Source organism: Mercenaria mercenaria, chromosome 17 (assembly GCF_021730395.1).
Source record: "Mercenaria mercenaria strain notata chromosome 17, MADL_Memer_1, whole genome shotgun sequence".
NCBI lineage: Eukaryota > Metazoa > Mollusca > Bivalvia > Venerida > Veneridae > Mercenaria > Mercenaria mercenaria.
The window spans coordinates 24,034,270-24,052,633 of NC_069377.1; the positions used below are offsets into that span (position 1 = coordinate 24,034,270).

The window sequence follows — 18,364 nt, forward strand, 5'->3', positions numbered from 1 at the left end:
ATGAAATATACAAGGTTTAATGAAACTGGAGTGAGTCAAGTCAACTACACTATGAAATATGTATCGATAATAAACTGTTAGACGATTGAACGTTTTAATAAGAATGACACAGAATGACGCCATAGGCTCACTAAAATTATTAACAGATCTTGTTTGTAATACATCATATAGCTCTATTTTTCAACATATAATTCACCAGAAATAAAAATCCAAGAAGCCTGTCAAATGACACAAAAATAACGAAATACAAAAAATATCAGATCAGTCAATGCCGACTTTAATGCAAACCACAGTACAAAAACCAAATTTCTGCTTTAATTCAGATAATGACGGAAACTCCAGTTCCGACAGTAATCATAGTGATGGTGCCAAGGGGTCGGAAAATGATGAACAAATGCGCATGCGCCTGAAGAGAAAATTACAGAGAAACAGAACATCGTTTACAGCATCGCAAATAGAAGCTCTAGAAAAAGGTAAAACATCTTAAATACATTTGTCATAATTTCACATACAAAAATGTAGAATAGATCTAGTCCCTTGAATAGTCAGTCAAACCGTTCATAGATTTGAAAATTACTTATTCCTGTTTGACTCGCATTTTTCATAGTTGTGACTTCTTTGGTACCTGGCATTCCCTGTTTGATATTTGTCTTCGTTTCTTAAATATGTTTTACTCTGAACATACACTTTCTAGAATCTGGAGTACTTTGGTGTATAAATGGTGTTGAAAAATAGCTTTTAGTTGTTTTAATAATGTTGTTATTATTATTTTCAATATTCATTTATTACTATTATTCTTGTTTTCATTATTATAATCCTCTCAACAATTTATTATACAATATAATCACTAAAATTAACTTGATATAACTTATTTTAGGATGACACGTTTAATTAATTCATCTCAGTGCGTAAACAACTTCCAATGTTCGCTATGGTTGAAATAGTACATATGAGCAGCGCCATGGGGAAAACAACATAGTGCGTTTGCGACCAGCATGGATCCAGACTAGCCTGCGCATCCGCGCAGTCTGGTCAGGATCCATACTGTTAGCTTTTAAAGCCTACTGCAATTAGAGAAACTGTTAGCGAACAGCATGGATCCTGACAAGTCTGCGCGGATGCGCTGGCTGGTCTGGATCCATGCTGGTTGCAAAGGCACTAGGTTGGTTTTCTCATGGCGCGGCTCATATACTGTCTGAAATAGTCATGTTACAGGACATCTTGTTTCATCTGCATTTTATTTACATCAATGAAACAAAGAATTTATTACTAAACAGATTTTATCATTTGATCAACTTCTAAAGACACTATCTAAAACATTTTTTTCTGATAGTAATGAGGAATAAAGACAAGTTGTTACATGATAAGAAAAATTCGATTGATATGGCTTATCCATCCGAAACTCTATGCTCTTTAGTTCTTCTCAAACGGTGCACCTCGCAATGTCATAAATCAAACAGTAATTAATGACGTCAAAGTTTCTAAAGACATATCGGTGAATCCGCCTAAAGACGCTGTCAGTGGAATAGATACACCTGAACGACTTAGTTTACCATTGGGCGATTGTCGCCAATCGGTATATTAATGATACAACCTATACTGGTGCGTTATGGGTCAGAGAAATTTACGGAATTGGAAAACATGAAAGGTGACCCTAACCTAACAATAGAACGATCAGATTATAACGCCAGTTGCACAGTTGGACAAAGAGTTCATGGACTACTTAAGTTACACATTCTATTTATACTGAGAGTGTCTATTTATTTCTGATCTGCGTGCTTACAATATTTTGTAAGTAAAATAATTTCAGTAGAAATGATAAAGAATGATGTGTTTTTTAAACTTTTTACTTCTTCCTTCACAGTGCCTGTGTAGTATTAAAAGAAAGGATAATTTTATTTATCAGCATGTTTAGCAAATGTATTTTATTTTCTTCATGCCTGTATAGATATTAAAAGAAAGGATTTTTTTATTATTATCAGCTGTTAATTTTTTTTTAATTATTATCTATTTACATTAGGTAAAAACTAACATACTCATCATTCAATACTTTATTATTATCATGAATATTTATTATTATTATTATTATTATTATTATTGATCACTTTCCACCAATATTTTTGTAGATTTGTTGTTGTTGTTGTTGTTGGTGGTGTTTTTTTTTTGTTTGTTTTTTGTTGTTTTTTGTGCTTACTGCAAAATATTTATGATTACGGATTGCAAAAACAACAACAAAAATATTCAAAAGTTTACCCGAGGGAATTGAATTTGTTTTTCAGAAATATCTTTTCCTATTTTCAGAAATAGATTGTTTATGACGTAGGGCTGTTCCATTGCAGTCGTAATTTATTATAATTTATTCATTTTGCTAGATCATTACAACGTGCAGCGTAAGGTTCTCACGTTCTCCTTCGTAATACTACTCCATAAATAAATTTTTGTGCAATTTTACTTTTATTATTAATGTTCATCTTCCAGAATTTGAGCGAACGCATTATCCTGACGTGTTTGCGAGAGAACGGCTAGCGCAGAAAATAGACCTTCCAGAAGCTAGAATACAAGTAAGTGTTCACTTAAATACTATCGCATGAATGTGTTTATGAATTATGAACATACCTTAACTTAATGTTACGCAATTTGTTTTTAATATTCCAACATGAATGCAAGTATATGAAGAATAAATAGGCATCTGATGCCTTAAATTATTTCAAAAAAATAATAATTACTTTAGCTTCATCGTTTAATTATAAATGCAGTATGCGTACGTTTTTCTTAACTATATTTTTGGAAGACAAATCCTCAGCGATTAAACGAATTCATTTTTCTGTCATTTGTATTTCAGTAACACATGTTTTAACTTTGTTTTAAGCTATTTGATGGAGAACAGAAAAATAGTGTTTGTTGTTTTTTAACTCAGGTTTGGTTTTCAAATCGTCGAGCAAAATGGCGTCGGGAGGAGAAACTACGAAACCAACGGAGAGATCCTGGAAATGGATCATCACGTATTCATCCGCTAAACACCGGTTTTCCAAATAGCATGTATCCATCTTTACAGACAATTTCACAAATGGGTTCACCAGATCAATATAGGTAATTGATAATAGTATTAGTTTATTGTTTCCAGAATTATTATTTTAAGATAGTCTTTAAAATGTCACGCGCATCTACATTTCAAGTTTCAATATTTCATATTACACTTCAAATTTTATAAAATGAGAACAACTGCGCCGACTTGAGACATAAATTATTTAAGCTATATTCTGTTATAGAAATGTTATTAATAATATTTCTGAAAATAATGCAAACTTTTATAAGATTATATCGAACGCTGAGATGATAAGTGAAATACCTGTTGTTTTCAGTGCAATGCCAAGTGTGCAGAACTACTCCCTGAACAACAATATGCCATCGAATCCGTCATGTCTTCAGTCCTCTAGTTCTCCATATTCATGTATGATTCCAGGTAAGAGATCATTTATCCGTTATGCTCCTGCCATATCTGCAAAAAATAGGCATGATATATTAGTTTTATATGAAAGCTATACAATTCCATAATATGAATTGTCCAAAAAGTCATAGTGTGCAGTGACCATTTGTCTCTTTTTTGACTTATATATAGTTCCTGTTTTAAACTGAAAAACATCTTGCCAACATTTCTTTTTGTTGTCAATCCAGCCTAGAGTGTTTATAATAATTTTACAAATTGACAATTTAAGTGATGATCTTTTGGTATTATGGTTTATCTTAAACACTAACTTTGGAATTGATGTGCCGAACAGTTAATATTATTATGGTATGTGTTTTCGACTTCTAAACCAGCATAATGATCATTTACTTAAACTTACCCATACTTATGCAGATTACTCAGGAAGAAGTTATGATCCCCTTTCTCTCAGTGCCTACTCGAGATCTTCGTGCAGCGCTGTAGCAGCGGCCAGTAGTATTCCAAGTCATGTGACCCATAATACGCATAATGGTGCGTCTCCTACTGGTAAATATCCTTGAGTTCTGAAACAACAAATTTACATAGTATCGCATACTTTGAAGGTTTCTGTTTATTTGCATGTTATCTTTTACTTAGATAAAAACGTGCTAAAGCATTTTTAGCTCGACTATTCATAGAATAGTAGAGCTATTGGACTCGCCCATGCGTCCGCGTCGGCGTCGGCGTCCGCGTCCGCGTCCCGATTTGGTTAAGTTTTTGTATGTAAGCTGGTATCTCAGCAACCACTTATGGGAATGGATTGAAACTTCACACACTTATTCACTGTGATAAACTGACTTACATTGCACAGGTTCCATAACTCTGTTTTGCTTTTTACAAAATTATGCCCCTTTTTTGACTTAGAATTTTTTGGTTAAGGTTTTGTATGTAAGCTGGTATCTCAGTACTCACTAATGGGAATGGATTGAAACTTCACACACTTGTTCACTGTCATGATCTGACATGCACAAAGCAGGTCCCATAACTTTAATTTGCTTTTTTACAAAATTATGCCCCTTTTTCAGCATAGAAATGTTTGGTTAAGTTTTTGTATGTAAGCTGGTATCTCAGTATCCACTAATGGGAAAGGATTTAAACTTCACACACTAGTTCACTGTCATGATATGACATGCAGTGCAAAGGGTCAATAACTCAACTTTGCATTTTACAAAATTATGCCCCTTTTTGAACTTAGGAGTTTTTGGGTTAATTTCTTATAAGTAATTCTTGTAAGCTGGTATCTCAGTTCCCACTAATGGGAATGGATTGAAACTTCATACACTTGTCCACTGTCATGAGCTGATAAGCACTGTGCAGGTTCCATAACCCTATTGTACTTTTTTACTAAATTATGCCCCTTTTTAGACTTTTTCTATTCATTCAAGCGACAAGGCTGTTAAATAGTCGAGCGTTGCTGTCCTCCGACAGCTCTTGTTTTTCTGTAAAGTGATATTTAACTTAAGTAAACATTTGTATATTTTTAGCAGCCTTAATAAAGTAATAAATAGTAGAGGACGCTATTGCTTGAATAATCGAATAAAATAAGCATAATAATTTACATAACTAGAAATGATAAAGAGTATTTTCTATTTATAGGTTTGATCTCACCTGGTGTATCAGTTCCGGTTCAAATACCTGGTGGAGGTCACCAAGACATGGGCGTACATCACATGACATCAATGACGTCACAATATTGGCCGCGTATACAATGATAGTAGGTCCAATGTGGCGGACCGGACTACTAAAACAAACATTTTAATTATCACCTTAGAAACGAGAATAAGAAAATGCAAAAGGTGGCAACAGCAATACGCGAGAAACACGTGATATGTAACTATAGTGCTAGACAATTAAGGTCTGTGTGGCCGAGTTCGACAAGCACAGAATTGGACCAAAGTGTTATGACTGTAGGAGAACATTTTTATGAAGTCAGAATCAGTCAGTTATAGATTTCTATAAATGAAAACAATATACACAACTGGAATCATCACAGACACTGCGGTAAGGTGTTACATGAGATTATGAATCGTTTGAATAATTGATTATGTTCAATATTTTTATTGATATTAATCGTAAAAGATAGGCATAAAAATTGGGCTTTGTAACACAGAATATATATAAATTATTCATCGACATTTCTAGATTGCTTATGAAAGCAATTCATAAATTTTTCGTTATTAGTATTATTCGGGAAAGCACATCAGTTAGTTATGATCAATGAAATCCATATTAGTACATTACATACGAAAAAAAAAAATTAAACTGCATTGGTAAAAAAAGAAATTAATTTCTATTAAATATTCTATATGAACTTACGGTTGTTTGTTGGAATGAATTTGTACACCATGTAGAAGGTTTTTGTAGTGGAGTATATAAGTATAAGAGACCGAAAAAATATGCTTGATAAAATATATACAGTATAGACATATTATACAGAAACTAATAGTTTATTGATATTTTCCTTGATTATATTTAATTAACTGTCCAAAGATATTTTTCTCCATTTAAACAGATTTTCATGGTGTTCTGTGAAATTAATGTTGATTTCTTATTTCAAAAATAAGCTTAGAAAATTTGTCCTTTTGGAAAAAAAATTCAAGCATGTCAATATTTAGTTATACGTAATTCTCAGGTAAATCACTCATTTGTTGTACTTAATTAACAACTTATCTTAATTAATTACGAATTTGATGCGCAACGTTTATTCAATGTTTTTGCAAACATTTTGCGATATAATTCCATATATCATTTTTTAAGTATCTAGTTGAATTTTTGTTACCCAATGTATCTAGTCTTTCGAAAACACAGAAAACAGGGTAAAAGAAGAGTATATGAAAACATAAACTTGTAAATGTTTCAGTTTATATATTATCGTCTATTGTAAAATTAAAAATAGAGTTTCAAAAAAAAATAAGGTATAACAATTTTCTCGTTTTGCTTTCACGACGTGGTTTAAATTTGTTTAATTGTTTGGCCAGTATAAATCTTTGGGATACTTTCAAATATATGTGCAATGAAGAAGTGTCAATATTCTAAATGCTGTATAAGTCGTACATAAATGAATCCAAAAGATCCTTGTTATTTTCAGTCACATAAATGCTTTTCTGGTTGCTCCCAGTTATAAGTCTCCTTTTTGCTAAAGTAATTTTGAAAAAAAGACACGTTTTTAATTTAAAATGATAAGTTTAAAACTTTTTATTAATTTCCCTGTATTTACAGTGATTGCTCTACACTAGGTAATCTTGCATTTTCATGAGGCGTTGATCATTCTGCGCTAAATTATTTATTACGCAAAAATAGAAAAAAGGAAGCATAAAATAAATTAAACATATCAGATGATAATTTAGCCTAAAGTTTCATATTCTAGCATCACAAGCTTTTGGATGAAATTTAAACCTCCATTGATTTGAAGGTCTTACACTTCTAGAAATAATAATAATAAATAAATAAAAAGAAAATATTTCAGTTCTCATAGTTTGCTTCTATTGCCTAAACGACACATTCTTCGGACATTTTTTCTAGTTTCAGCTGATTCAAAAATTAGTTGACTCAAATTATCAGAATGCCACATGTGTACGAAATAATTTTTAAAAAAAGACTGAAATATATTTGATGTACTCAATATTGTGTTCTTTTCATGTGTAAATGGATTTCGAATATTTTTTTCGATTAATTGCTTCTCTGTTTTACACATTCACATTTCTTCATATGGCATATATAACTCTTCTTTTAAATATATTATATTATTATCATATTTTTGCATTGTTATAATGTGATTGTTAAGCTATGTATGTATATTGTATGTTAGTATTTCTTCGGCTAAAAATAACAATTGGTTTCTCAGAGTCCTCTTTGGCAATAGGTGACAGGGTCTTTTATCGGGATGGTTGTTCTGGTCCTAAGCAAACTAGTCAAAATGCTGACCACTGTTTTTGTGTGTAACAAATTATATCAGCTAAGTTATATTTCGTTGTTGCGAACTATCAGTTTTGTTTTGAAAAAAAATATTAAAAAGGAAAAAGGAAAAACGATACTTAGTAAAAAAATGAATACCATGAAGCACGCTGGCATTAAAAACTTATAGAAAGTCAAAAGAAAATGTAATGTCTATTGAATTGAGCAGTCACAAAGCACGAGGACTTGAGAAACTGATGATTATTTTAAGCCATATTTTTAAGAAGACTGTCTAACAGTCTTTTAGCAGTTTCTCTTCAATATGTAAACACTGGAGAATAAATTTCTAAAATTTACAACTGATATTGTTCTTTTAATACCTCGTTTTGGGCAAAAAGTCTAAGCCTGTAGCATGTAGTATGTAGTGACATGCAAAACATTTGTACTAAGTTCTGACTGAAATTCTAAAAGCGAAGTAATTTCGTGAAAATACACCTACTGTTTACAAAGAAATTCCGCATTGGTTTTGTTTTGAAACATGAAGAAAATTAATTTACTGATAAGGGGCTTCAACTAAATTTTCAAATTTGATGTCAATAAATTTACTTGTATTCCTTGAATAAGGTTAAAGACATCTAATTTTCTGACCAAGTTCCAAATTGTATTTCTTCAAGTTATTTCCAAAATAAAAATCTAGAAACCGGTTTTGGAAACCTTTTCATTGGGAAAATTTACTAATGTTGTTTATATTAGTTTTTTTTTTCAATTTTGTAAGAGCAATATCTAAATAATGTATAAAATAAAAATATGTTACGAATGGTACCAGAGAAGTAACTGGGAGATCAAACACAAAGTCATAACGCATGAGATGCATCCGAGGAAACAATGATTAGTCCAATGCAGGATGGTTGGTTGGAAATAGTTTATGCACTATGCTTCCAGAAGTAATACCCTTACCTCTAAACATTTTAATAACAGTGGACGTTACATGGAATGAAAAGAACGTTAACATTTATGACCACTAAATGTATACGATATAATAAGTGAACGTAGGCGACAACTTTGTACCATATTACCCGAAATGCTGGGATCTATTTTGCTAATGTTGGCATATGCAGATGTCTGTTTGCTACCTTCGCCAAAATGTAATAACCACTTTTTTTAAGTTGTATCTAAGTGGAGAGCATAAAGAATTACGAACATCAAATAATTTAACATAACATATTGAAAGATTCAATAATGTGTGCAAAAGTACCTGGCAATTACTGTACAAACACTTTTTTACATTCGACTGTATTGAGTCATATGCACAAGTCGTATACGTAAGTAGTATACACAAGTTGTATACACAAATCCATAACATAGTCTTTTAGTCGATCCTGAGTTAATAGCCTTAGCACTATACTATATCATAAATATTTTTGTTTAAGATACAATTTTTAACGCTGAAAAATCCAAGCTTTTCAAATGAATTTGCCCTCATTGGGTTAAACTGCCCTAGTGGACAAATAATACAACAGACACTGAAATAAGATAAAATAAATTCTCAATTTCTGAAAACACGACTTTCGTCGACATAGAACGTATATAAACCGTGCATAATTTCTGTTTATCAGCAGCGTGGACTTGCCGCAATATAATTTGCAGTTGCATGGACGCCTGGTACGTTTGTGCGCTTGGGGGAAGAGGTCAGTGGATGTCTGTTTCGTTGATTCTCAATGCTACGCTAATCACATTGGAACTTGTATGTAACCATTGCTTTTAAGTGATTATGTCAGGATAATATTAATAACAAGTGACCATAACACAGGTGCAATATAGTAATCACATGGCAATTTATCTCTGTATATGTCTCAGGAGATGATATTAGAGCAGGGCGCCACAGGTATTCCATGCTGGTTTCGTTGATTCTCAATGCTACGCTTACTATTGTATGAACTCCCCACACGCTCAACCGCCCCTCCACCTATAGTGACAGCTAAATCTATAATCAGGTTGTTCTGGAAGTAGAACGAAATAAATGTGTTCACGCATCAGTAACATATAAGGAAAAGACTAAATTATGATAATATAAAACTAAGCCTAAACTATGCCCATCAAAAATTTCCACTAAACGTACATGCAAGTGCCAGCTAACTTGTTACAGCTGATAGGAAAGTCTACTTTATTCCAACATCTTCTTGGTTGCCTCATCAACTGAAAGTATATTGGTTTATCTATATGCAGTGAGATTATGTATAAACCGAATGACGACGTTAATTCAACAGCCTCGCAATGTCGGTATAAAATTGGTAGAGCAAACATCCTTAATCCGTCTTAGCGAGCGGAACTATTATTTTATCGCACTAATGGGAATAGATTATAGTACCAGTTGCACTATGGGCGATACAGACTTTTGTAACATGTAAATACTGACCAATGAAAATAAATGATTACTTCACAATCATAACGCCAATTACAGTCTCGCAAGAAGTCAAAAAGATAATAATTTGGTGCTTAAATGACAAACCCCATTCTGCTACCAAGAAAATTACTTGAATGAATTAAGAATATTAAACATATAAAGTAATAGATTTTAATATTTAAAGCATATATTTAAGAGTTTATAGCATTTTTGTTTTATTAAATGGTTTCATTCTCATCTACAAAAACAAATCTGACAGAGGTCAATAGACCTACAGATATTTTTCATCATTCTATACTTAACAGTACGAAATTAGCGGGTAGAGAATTATAATGTTGCAATGCACTAAGCTATTTAGAGTTGTAACAAGCCTTCCTTTCATAAGAACTCAAGCACATCCAAGGCCGGTATGTTATTTCGTTTGCTGTTTCATTCATAAAACATACTGAATTACATACCTATACTTGAGCGAAAAAGACCGCTTGTCACGTCAGGGGGACTTTACAGTAGACAAGTTAATACACATACTGTAACAAAGTATAAAAATTCAATTTAGACTTTCTTATGTTTATAATTTTTCAAAGTGTTGTTGTTGTTTAATGTGACATTAGCAATTCCGGTGTGTTTGCATCACTCCGAACGACCGTCTTAATTCCTTACCTTACATTAATGACAAAAACACTCCTGCATATATACCAAAAAAAAATAGGAAGAAGAATAAATCGTCTATTCTTAAAATAAGCTGGTTCTCTTTTTTTGCAACGCCAGTTCAAATTTCTACGTGCCTTTGCAAAATATAAACTTGTCTTAAAATGTTTTATTTACTAACTTGTTTCGAAATTAATACAAAAAAGTATAATCCATATTTCTACCACTACTATTCATTTATAAATTGTATTTGCCATGGCAAAATCCAATGTGTCAATGCAAATTAGTCCTTTGCCATTGCAAAATACCCTACAACGGTCATTGCAAGAAAAAATACCTTCTTGCTTATGCAAGTTAGTTTTAAAATTTAATGTTCTTAAAACTGTTTTCATACGTTAAGGTAGAATTATAACATTTTGTATTGCAACCACTATTCAGATAATGCGAATATGAATGAAAAGATTTATCTGAATTAGCAAAACCGAATTTGCCATGGCAAATCGATATTTTGCCATGGCAAACTAGCAGGGCAAAGAAAATATATAATTTTTTCCCTGTTAAATTATATTGAGTCATTTTCAGAGAGATTTCTTAATAAAAATATGAATTCTTTCTAGACAAATGTTGAAGTATAATTTTAACATTTCATTATATCTAATTCAGTTTTAATGTTCTTGCTGTGGCAAAACCACTTTGCCATGGAAATTCCGGTTTTGCAATATCAGATGTATTCTATTTTATTCATATTTATAGATAAATGTTTATGAAAGAAGATACGGTACTATCAATTTTGGAAAATGTTAGTAAATGTAACTTTTTAAGAGGGATTTCATTTCTGTAGAAAGAAATGAATTTGCCAAAAACTGTCGAGGCCAGCAATAACCAGCAGCTATTTTAAAAGTATTTAAAAAAGTTTCATCTTTCATCATTTTGAAAATATTACGACTCCCGAGGAAACACTGCTATGAATATGAATAATGGCAAGACAGACAACTGAAGCCATTTGTTTACACAATATTTTGTGGATTTTGTCTTTATAAAGCGAACACAGAAAAAATATGAAAATAAGACGAATGATCGTTATAACTGAACTAATCTTATTACATTTTGTTTTCTACAAATGCCAAACTGAACTTACACTTGCTTATGCTCTCATGTGCATGTTTGTTTAGTTTCTCTATGTTGCAACAATTTGGTTTTACTATATGGACTTGTTGTTGTTTCGACAAAACTTCAAGTGAACATAGTGTACACTGACAACTTGTTTTGATGTATGCTCTTACTGCATTATAAAAAGACTATATCAGATTGATTTAAAGAGAAATGTATGGACCAAGCTGTGTTTTGTGGTGGCTGTTGTTAGGTAGATCATGCTGTGTTGTTCATCTGTAGTGTGGAGGATTAGTAAATAGTTCATTTCTCGCTAAGTTAACGAAATTCAGAAGCGAAACAGTAAACTAGACCAACAGCCGTTTTCAGGACTGCGGTTTCACTCGCATGAACAGTTTGTCTAAAAGGGTATATTCAAGTTGTGTGGAAAATACATTTTTATATATAATTGTTTTTATCGATGATAGGGGCAACATTTTGAAAGTAATTTGGTTCTTGCCCAAATGAAATGTGATATCATTAAAAAGCCAATCATAATGTTCAATTGGTTTTATATGTGTTTCTTTTTAATCAAAACTACGTCAAATGCACTGGAAAGGCTGAAATGGTTTGTTGTCAGAGTTTTTTCTTATGAGGAACAGCTTAATTTCATTTAAACTGTCTCGAAATACTAATATCAAAACAATGGTGCAAAGTATGTTCCCCGTGGGTGGCTTTGCCATCGTGTTTTGTAAGGAAGTGCCTTTCTCTGTTCCTTCCTCATGCATTTACGTTTGTGTCCGTACATTTCATGTGCTTTTTAATTCATTTAATGTCTTTTTTGTGTATTTTTAAACACCGCCTAGGTGTATGCGTATAGATGTCCGTGTGGAGTGTTGTAGGGATTGTGACGTTTCTTTAAATGTGACGTTTTATCTTTGTTTTGGATCTCTTCCCTTTGTAGGCAGGTGTTTGCTCGTCAGAGGTACTCTTCACTTAGATTTGGTATAAAATGTTGTTGTTTTTCATTTCATTATATTCCAGATTTTCCATTTGTCAGAAACTTAAGTAACATGCGAATCATTTAACGTTAGTGAAGATCATCCTCTATTAATAATTTATGAACAGAAAACGAGATCAACAGAATAACTTACCTTGAAACATTTGTGAGTCGTTGACATTTTTTCAATCATTTGAAAAACACCAGGTTTTAATGAATTTTCCTGTCCCTGCATAATGAAAATTTATAGTAATAATATATGAGATGACGTACCTCCCTGGCTAATGATCTGGCTGTTGGGTGGCAGTCTATCGATGACACAGTATGAAGCAACAACCCTATTCATCCCTCGCACATGACTTGTTTAAAATATTAAATATTACCATTAGATTTGCATTTCTTAAAGTCATTATCACCAGGGAGTTTGGATAGTTTCAATCGCTTAAAGTTTGCGAGGTGAAAAGATACGTTATAATTTATTAAATGATCAAGAAACACCTACTGTTTTTGCCCAACATCTTTTCAAAGAGTCTTGCTAAATCGAAATTATCAATAAATAATCCAAGTCGTTAATGTAAAGGTTTGATGATGTAATTTATTCACTTGGATTAGAAATAAGTTTAAATTATTTATTTGCGTATAAAACCTTCATGAATTATTAAATTATCAAACTCAAACGTTAAACGTGCAAAATGTCATTTTTACAAAACTTCAGGGCGAGCATAGACTTTGGAAAATTATTATATCGCAATAAGCATTTATTTTTATTAAGAAAGGCATCAATCAACAGGCGTTGATGTATCGTCGAAATAACTTTTATCATTAAATTATTCGGTGAAGACTTAAACAGAAAAAGTGGAAACTCCACAGGTCATCCAACACGACAAAAAGATTTCTTCAGCATATAAGACTCACCTAAATCTAAATGCTTATTTACAGTTCCAAGTCAAGTTTAAGTGTGTCACGTGCCAAGATGATGCAGATTTCATACACTTTTTATTCTTTTCTTTTGATTTATTGGGAGAGAACATCTAAACATTTAATGCCATATGTTTAAGAATTGAACAAAAGCTACCTTTGGTTTTAATTCTAGCACGGGGGATACACAGATAGACCACCCGGCCTTCTGAAAGCCTTCCACTGGTTCCTGAGCTTTGTCCGAGCCCAAAGCGATGAGATACAAAGTGACCTCAACTCTTTAATCCAATAGGATTTTTTTCAAAACATTTACCTCGGTCCTTGAAATAATTATCCCTACTGGAAGTTTTGATAATATATGTAATCATGTAAGTCATTATGCAATGCACTCTCATTCGACTGCTGGGACTTTTGTTAAAGACATCCAGAATGGAAATATTCATGTAGTATTTTAACATATCTATTTTGTAGCATATGACTGCAAGAGAAGTAGCAAGTGTGTTAGAAATGCATCAATTTTCGGAAGCTATATTATATGCCATTTTCTTTATGATTGCTTACAGTAGCACACTATATAGTATATTCAATTACTGTTTAAATGTCGCTATAACCTTTGCATAAGTTTGTATTAATGATAATTTTACAAAGTAAAATTAAATTCAATACTATTCATTTGTTTTAAAAACACACATTAACTCGGTAATCTCTTAAAAGCGGATTATATCTATTTGTACATAAATCAAAGAAAAGAAAAATTGTAAATATTTTCATTCAAGACATTCCGGTAAAATATTTAGCAGCAAGACCACACAAAATATGTTCATAATGCTGACAAACATTCTGTTATAACATTCGGATGCTCCATTTGATACTGGATACCAATTTTAAAAATTCCGCAAAATAAATAAACAAGCCATCCTTTAAGTAATTATTTAAATGTATACAAATTACAGCATTTCCTCAAGCTTAGAAAGATTAAACGAATGTGTATAGTTATCGTTATCATCGATAAGCCTCTGGTCCACACCGACTTATCTGTGTTTTGACTTTTCTGTATCCACATAATTGCAAATTATAAACAAAACGTTAGTTTCAAGCTTTTATTTTGTCTTGATGTTTGTTTTGCATTTTACAAAGATTATAGCTCAACTAAAGTAGCCCAAAAATTCTGATTTAGTTCATGGATATGCAGACACTAATTCTTAGGAAGATTTTGTTTTTCATCTGCATTTCTATGGTTACCTAGACTTCATTTCCATGGTTATGTTTGTTTGATATTAAAATAATGTAAACATGTACATTGCTTTAATGAATTTGAAGTTTGCATTTTCGAAGAAGCTGTGGACATTTCAAAAGAATGATGACAACAACTTTATAACAATAGTTCGTTTCCAAGGTTATAACTTACACCGGTTATCGCTTAATCATTTTAAACATTTAAAATCGGTAAAATAATCGTGGCAAAACAAATTAATAGTTTAATATAAAACAATTAATCAAGTTAAGCTATATTTTTCATGCATGTTGACATGACATATTGTCAAGATTTACGTCTGAGCAATAGTTTCGCTTTGTATCGTTGCTCAGCTTGAAAATTTGACTTTAACTTTGTTGGTTATGCAAAATGTTGTCTGCTATGATAAATGGAGTTCAATTAGCTGACCAATGTCATTCGGTATAAAGTTATACATCTTACCTTAAGCCCAAGTCATAAAATTTTGCCCTATAATTATTGATATTCGGTTACCATTCCACCGGAGTTGAACCAAAATATAACTTTGAGCCAACACGCCATAAGTAATTTGTATATCACTTTCTGTAACGTTTGCAAATTGACCCGCTATCGTGACCCCGCCGTTGCAAAAGCTAAAATAATATGGATGTAGAAGTCAAGCAATCTGACTAAAGTACTTGATCTTCTAAACGAAGATCTGAGAACGACCTATTCACATTCGTCTTCTGTATATTTTGGATTTCCAAGATTGCTATTTTTATTTTCGCAAATCTATTTTTGTTTGAACCAATCAGACAACTTGTTCGAATGTCAAAGAGTAAGAAAAATTTGTAGTTAATCCAGGGCTCGAACCCGAGACCTCTCGCTTACAGAGCAAATGCGCTACCGACTGAGCTAACCGGCTATCTTACATATTTCTACATAAAAATTTTTAATATCAAATACCAAGGCTTTTTAAAGCTTGCAGAATATTGTAAGTTAACTTTCGATTGGCTAGCGGAAGGGTTGTCAGAACGAGGCCATCAATAGCTCGTTGTCAGATCCTATGCGTAGCGTAATAGGAGATGTACTTCAGTCAGATTGGAAGTCAAGCAACCGGTTTAAATGTAACCTTCAGAAGTCCTCGAAATTTTTGTTATTTTGCTAATCAAGAAGGAAACTAGTTCCCACAAGTCCTTGAGAACCGTTAGTTAAATACATATGTTTGTACTGCAGTTTTCCACAGCGAAGGAAATACCGAGATAATACAAAATTTAATGTAGTTTTGGGTTGTTGGTTTTCATGGTACTGACAGAAAATATTTTTAAAAACGATCATATTTACAAATAACTGGTTTAAATGTCTATATTGGTATCAACAATAGAAGAAAATGGAGCAAAAGCCCTTTTAACCAAACCCGTGAGAAAATAACTGTTAATGCCTATTTCTTTCATGTTTCTTTTTTTTGTTTTGTTTTGTTTTTGTTGTTATTGTTTTTGTTGTTTGTGTTTTTTTTACATAAAAAGTGTCAAATGTGCCATGGAGCATTGTTTTCGATTTGTAACATCCAAATCTCTGCCAGTCCGTTTTGTCAATGCTTAAAATATTAGTAATTAGCAAAGGCATACCGTTCTGTTTTACCTTTGTTCTGTTGTTTGCTAATCTGAAATAAATTAAGTAATGAATTAAAGAACTAAAATTCATTTGGAAAACATGCTTGTCTGTGAAAGAACACACGCATTTAAAAGTGGTATCTATACGCTTTGAATTCCGCACAGTCATACCATATGCATGTATCGTTCTTTAATATCTTTAAAAGATTTTATAGTACGTGACCGTCTATATTATATAACTAAAGTGACCTTTCTTTGACACTAGTGTTGCACATTTAAGAAGAGTAAGCCCAGATTGTACGCAAATACATGTTCTGCAAAATCGACACGTGGACTCACATTTACAGGTTAGCTGAAATCACAGTTCTTTAAATTAAAAAACATAGAGTATTTATGTAATAAAAATGCTATCAAATTGCAGGACATAAAACCCCCTCAAGGGTCGCACATTGGGATGTATGAAAATTCTTTCAAAATAAGATTAGTAATTCATTCGTTAGTATTTGTAAATAAACGGAGGATATCGATGCTCTCACGTGAAATATATTTGAGGTAACATGTAAAACAAACAAATGTTCTTTTCATTCCATGCTTTTCAATTGCTTTAACCAAATTATGTATATTTGAATCTTTTCTTTTTGAAACTACCACATACCTTTCATTCTAATATTTCCAAAATTCACTAAAAACATATTTTTGAGAAAAAAAAATATAATCTATGCGTTTTAGAGAATTTTAGGCGGCGCACTCGTGCAGTTTGACGAAGTGTAGTGGCGGGGTAATATTTATTATGTAAAGTAGAAAGTATTTAGCTGTTCTTTATGTAATACTTAAGATATATCAACTTTAACTTCATTGACTTACGATGTTTAATATTTTATATGCACGTGTCTTTTTTAAAATAGATTTTGATTAACATCTGGAGGCAAGTCGCTATAAAACAATCGTCATACATGTGTCACCTTTTCCTTTTTAGAATTATTTATGTGTAATGTATTTCGTTTACATCAAAGGCCACATTTATAGATTTCATTATTTTTGATGTAGTAATATGGTAGTTAATAAATAAAGTTTAATGTTTCATATATCACATTATTACATGAAATAATGACACCTTAATTATTGTTGTAAATATCTGTCTTGCAATATTACATCAAACTAACACCTCACAACACGATTCATGCACGATCTTCTTTGTGTTCAACATTAAAGAATAAGCTATTCTTTTCAACGAATGTTTCGCTTTTTCTAATATATTGCCTACGTTACATTTTATTTCCTTCTAAGAACGATTGCATGTTTTAGTGAGCATACTGTAACATCATGGAAGTTGCCAGAATTTTGACCTCTAAACTGCATGACAGACGCGACAACGTAAAACATCTTTGTTTAAAAATCGGAAGATACAGGTATACGGAGCATCACAAAAAATATTATGACTGCGTATATAAACCATTATTACATATATATTCTTCATTGTATAGAAAAATTTTACTTTATTTTATCTGTTTAACTTTATATTCTTTATTTTGATAAAACATATCTTATTATAAGTGTGACAAACTGGATTTTATTTTCTCTGATAGGTAAATATATTTTTTTCATATGTTTCAGGTCAGAAAACATTTCAAATGGCAAATATATTTCGTATTTCATATCATTATTCTCTCTTTATTGATAAAATTTTACGAGTAATGACATGACATTATAACATAACAAAGATGTATTTATCAATTCATTTCCGTACATGCATACTTTTCCTTTCCTCTTGCAATTTCAGTGTTACAATGTAATTTTTTTCATATCATTGAATAATAAAGGATTTTGCATAAAATGTAGAAAATGACATGCAAATGTAGGCAATTCTATACAGAAGTCAATGTCTTTCTCACACTAACATTAAATTAATTACCATGAAACTAGAAAAGCCTAGTGATTTCTATTAATTCCAACGTGTCAACACAACACACTGTACAGCCCTTGCAGGAAGGTGCGTATTGTTCGTCTACATTACACGTAAAGTCATCAAGTTCAATTCCATTAGATTCGCATTCTAATTTGCATATACACTCCTGCACATATGTCACACAGTTTGATTGTA

General features: G+C 31.9%; 1 protein-coding gene across 4 annotated transcripts in view; it reads left to right on the forward strand.

The window, feature by feature from the left end:
- Positions 1-7,737, forward strand: part of LOC123536238 (paired box protein Pax-6-like) — a 55,707-nt gene extending 47,970 nt beyond the window's left edge. For 3 of the 4 annotated variants that reach the window (XM_045319231.2, XM_045319230.2, XM_045319229.2), the window contains exons 6-11: positions 324-473; positions 2,479-2,561; positions 2,918-3,090; positions 3,363-3,463; positions 3,860-3,991; positions 5,081-7,737. In XM_045319231.2, the coding sequence (XP_045175166.2) occupies positions 324-473; positions 2,479-2,561; positions 2,918-3,090; positions 3,363-3,463; positions 3,860-3,991; positions 5,081-5,196 (755 nt within the window). In that variant the 3' untranslated portion in view covers positions 5,197-7,737. The remainder of the gene's footprint in view (positions 1-323; positions 474-2,478; positions 2,562-2,917; positions 3,091-3,362; positions 3,464-3,859; positions 3,992-5,080) is intronic. The other variant, XM_045319232.2, reaches the window with a different exon arrangement.
- The last annotated feature ends 10,627 nt before the right edge of the window (positions 7,738-18,364 follow it).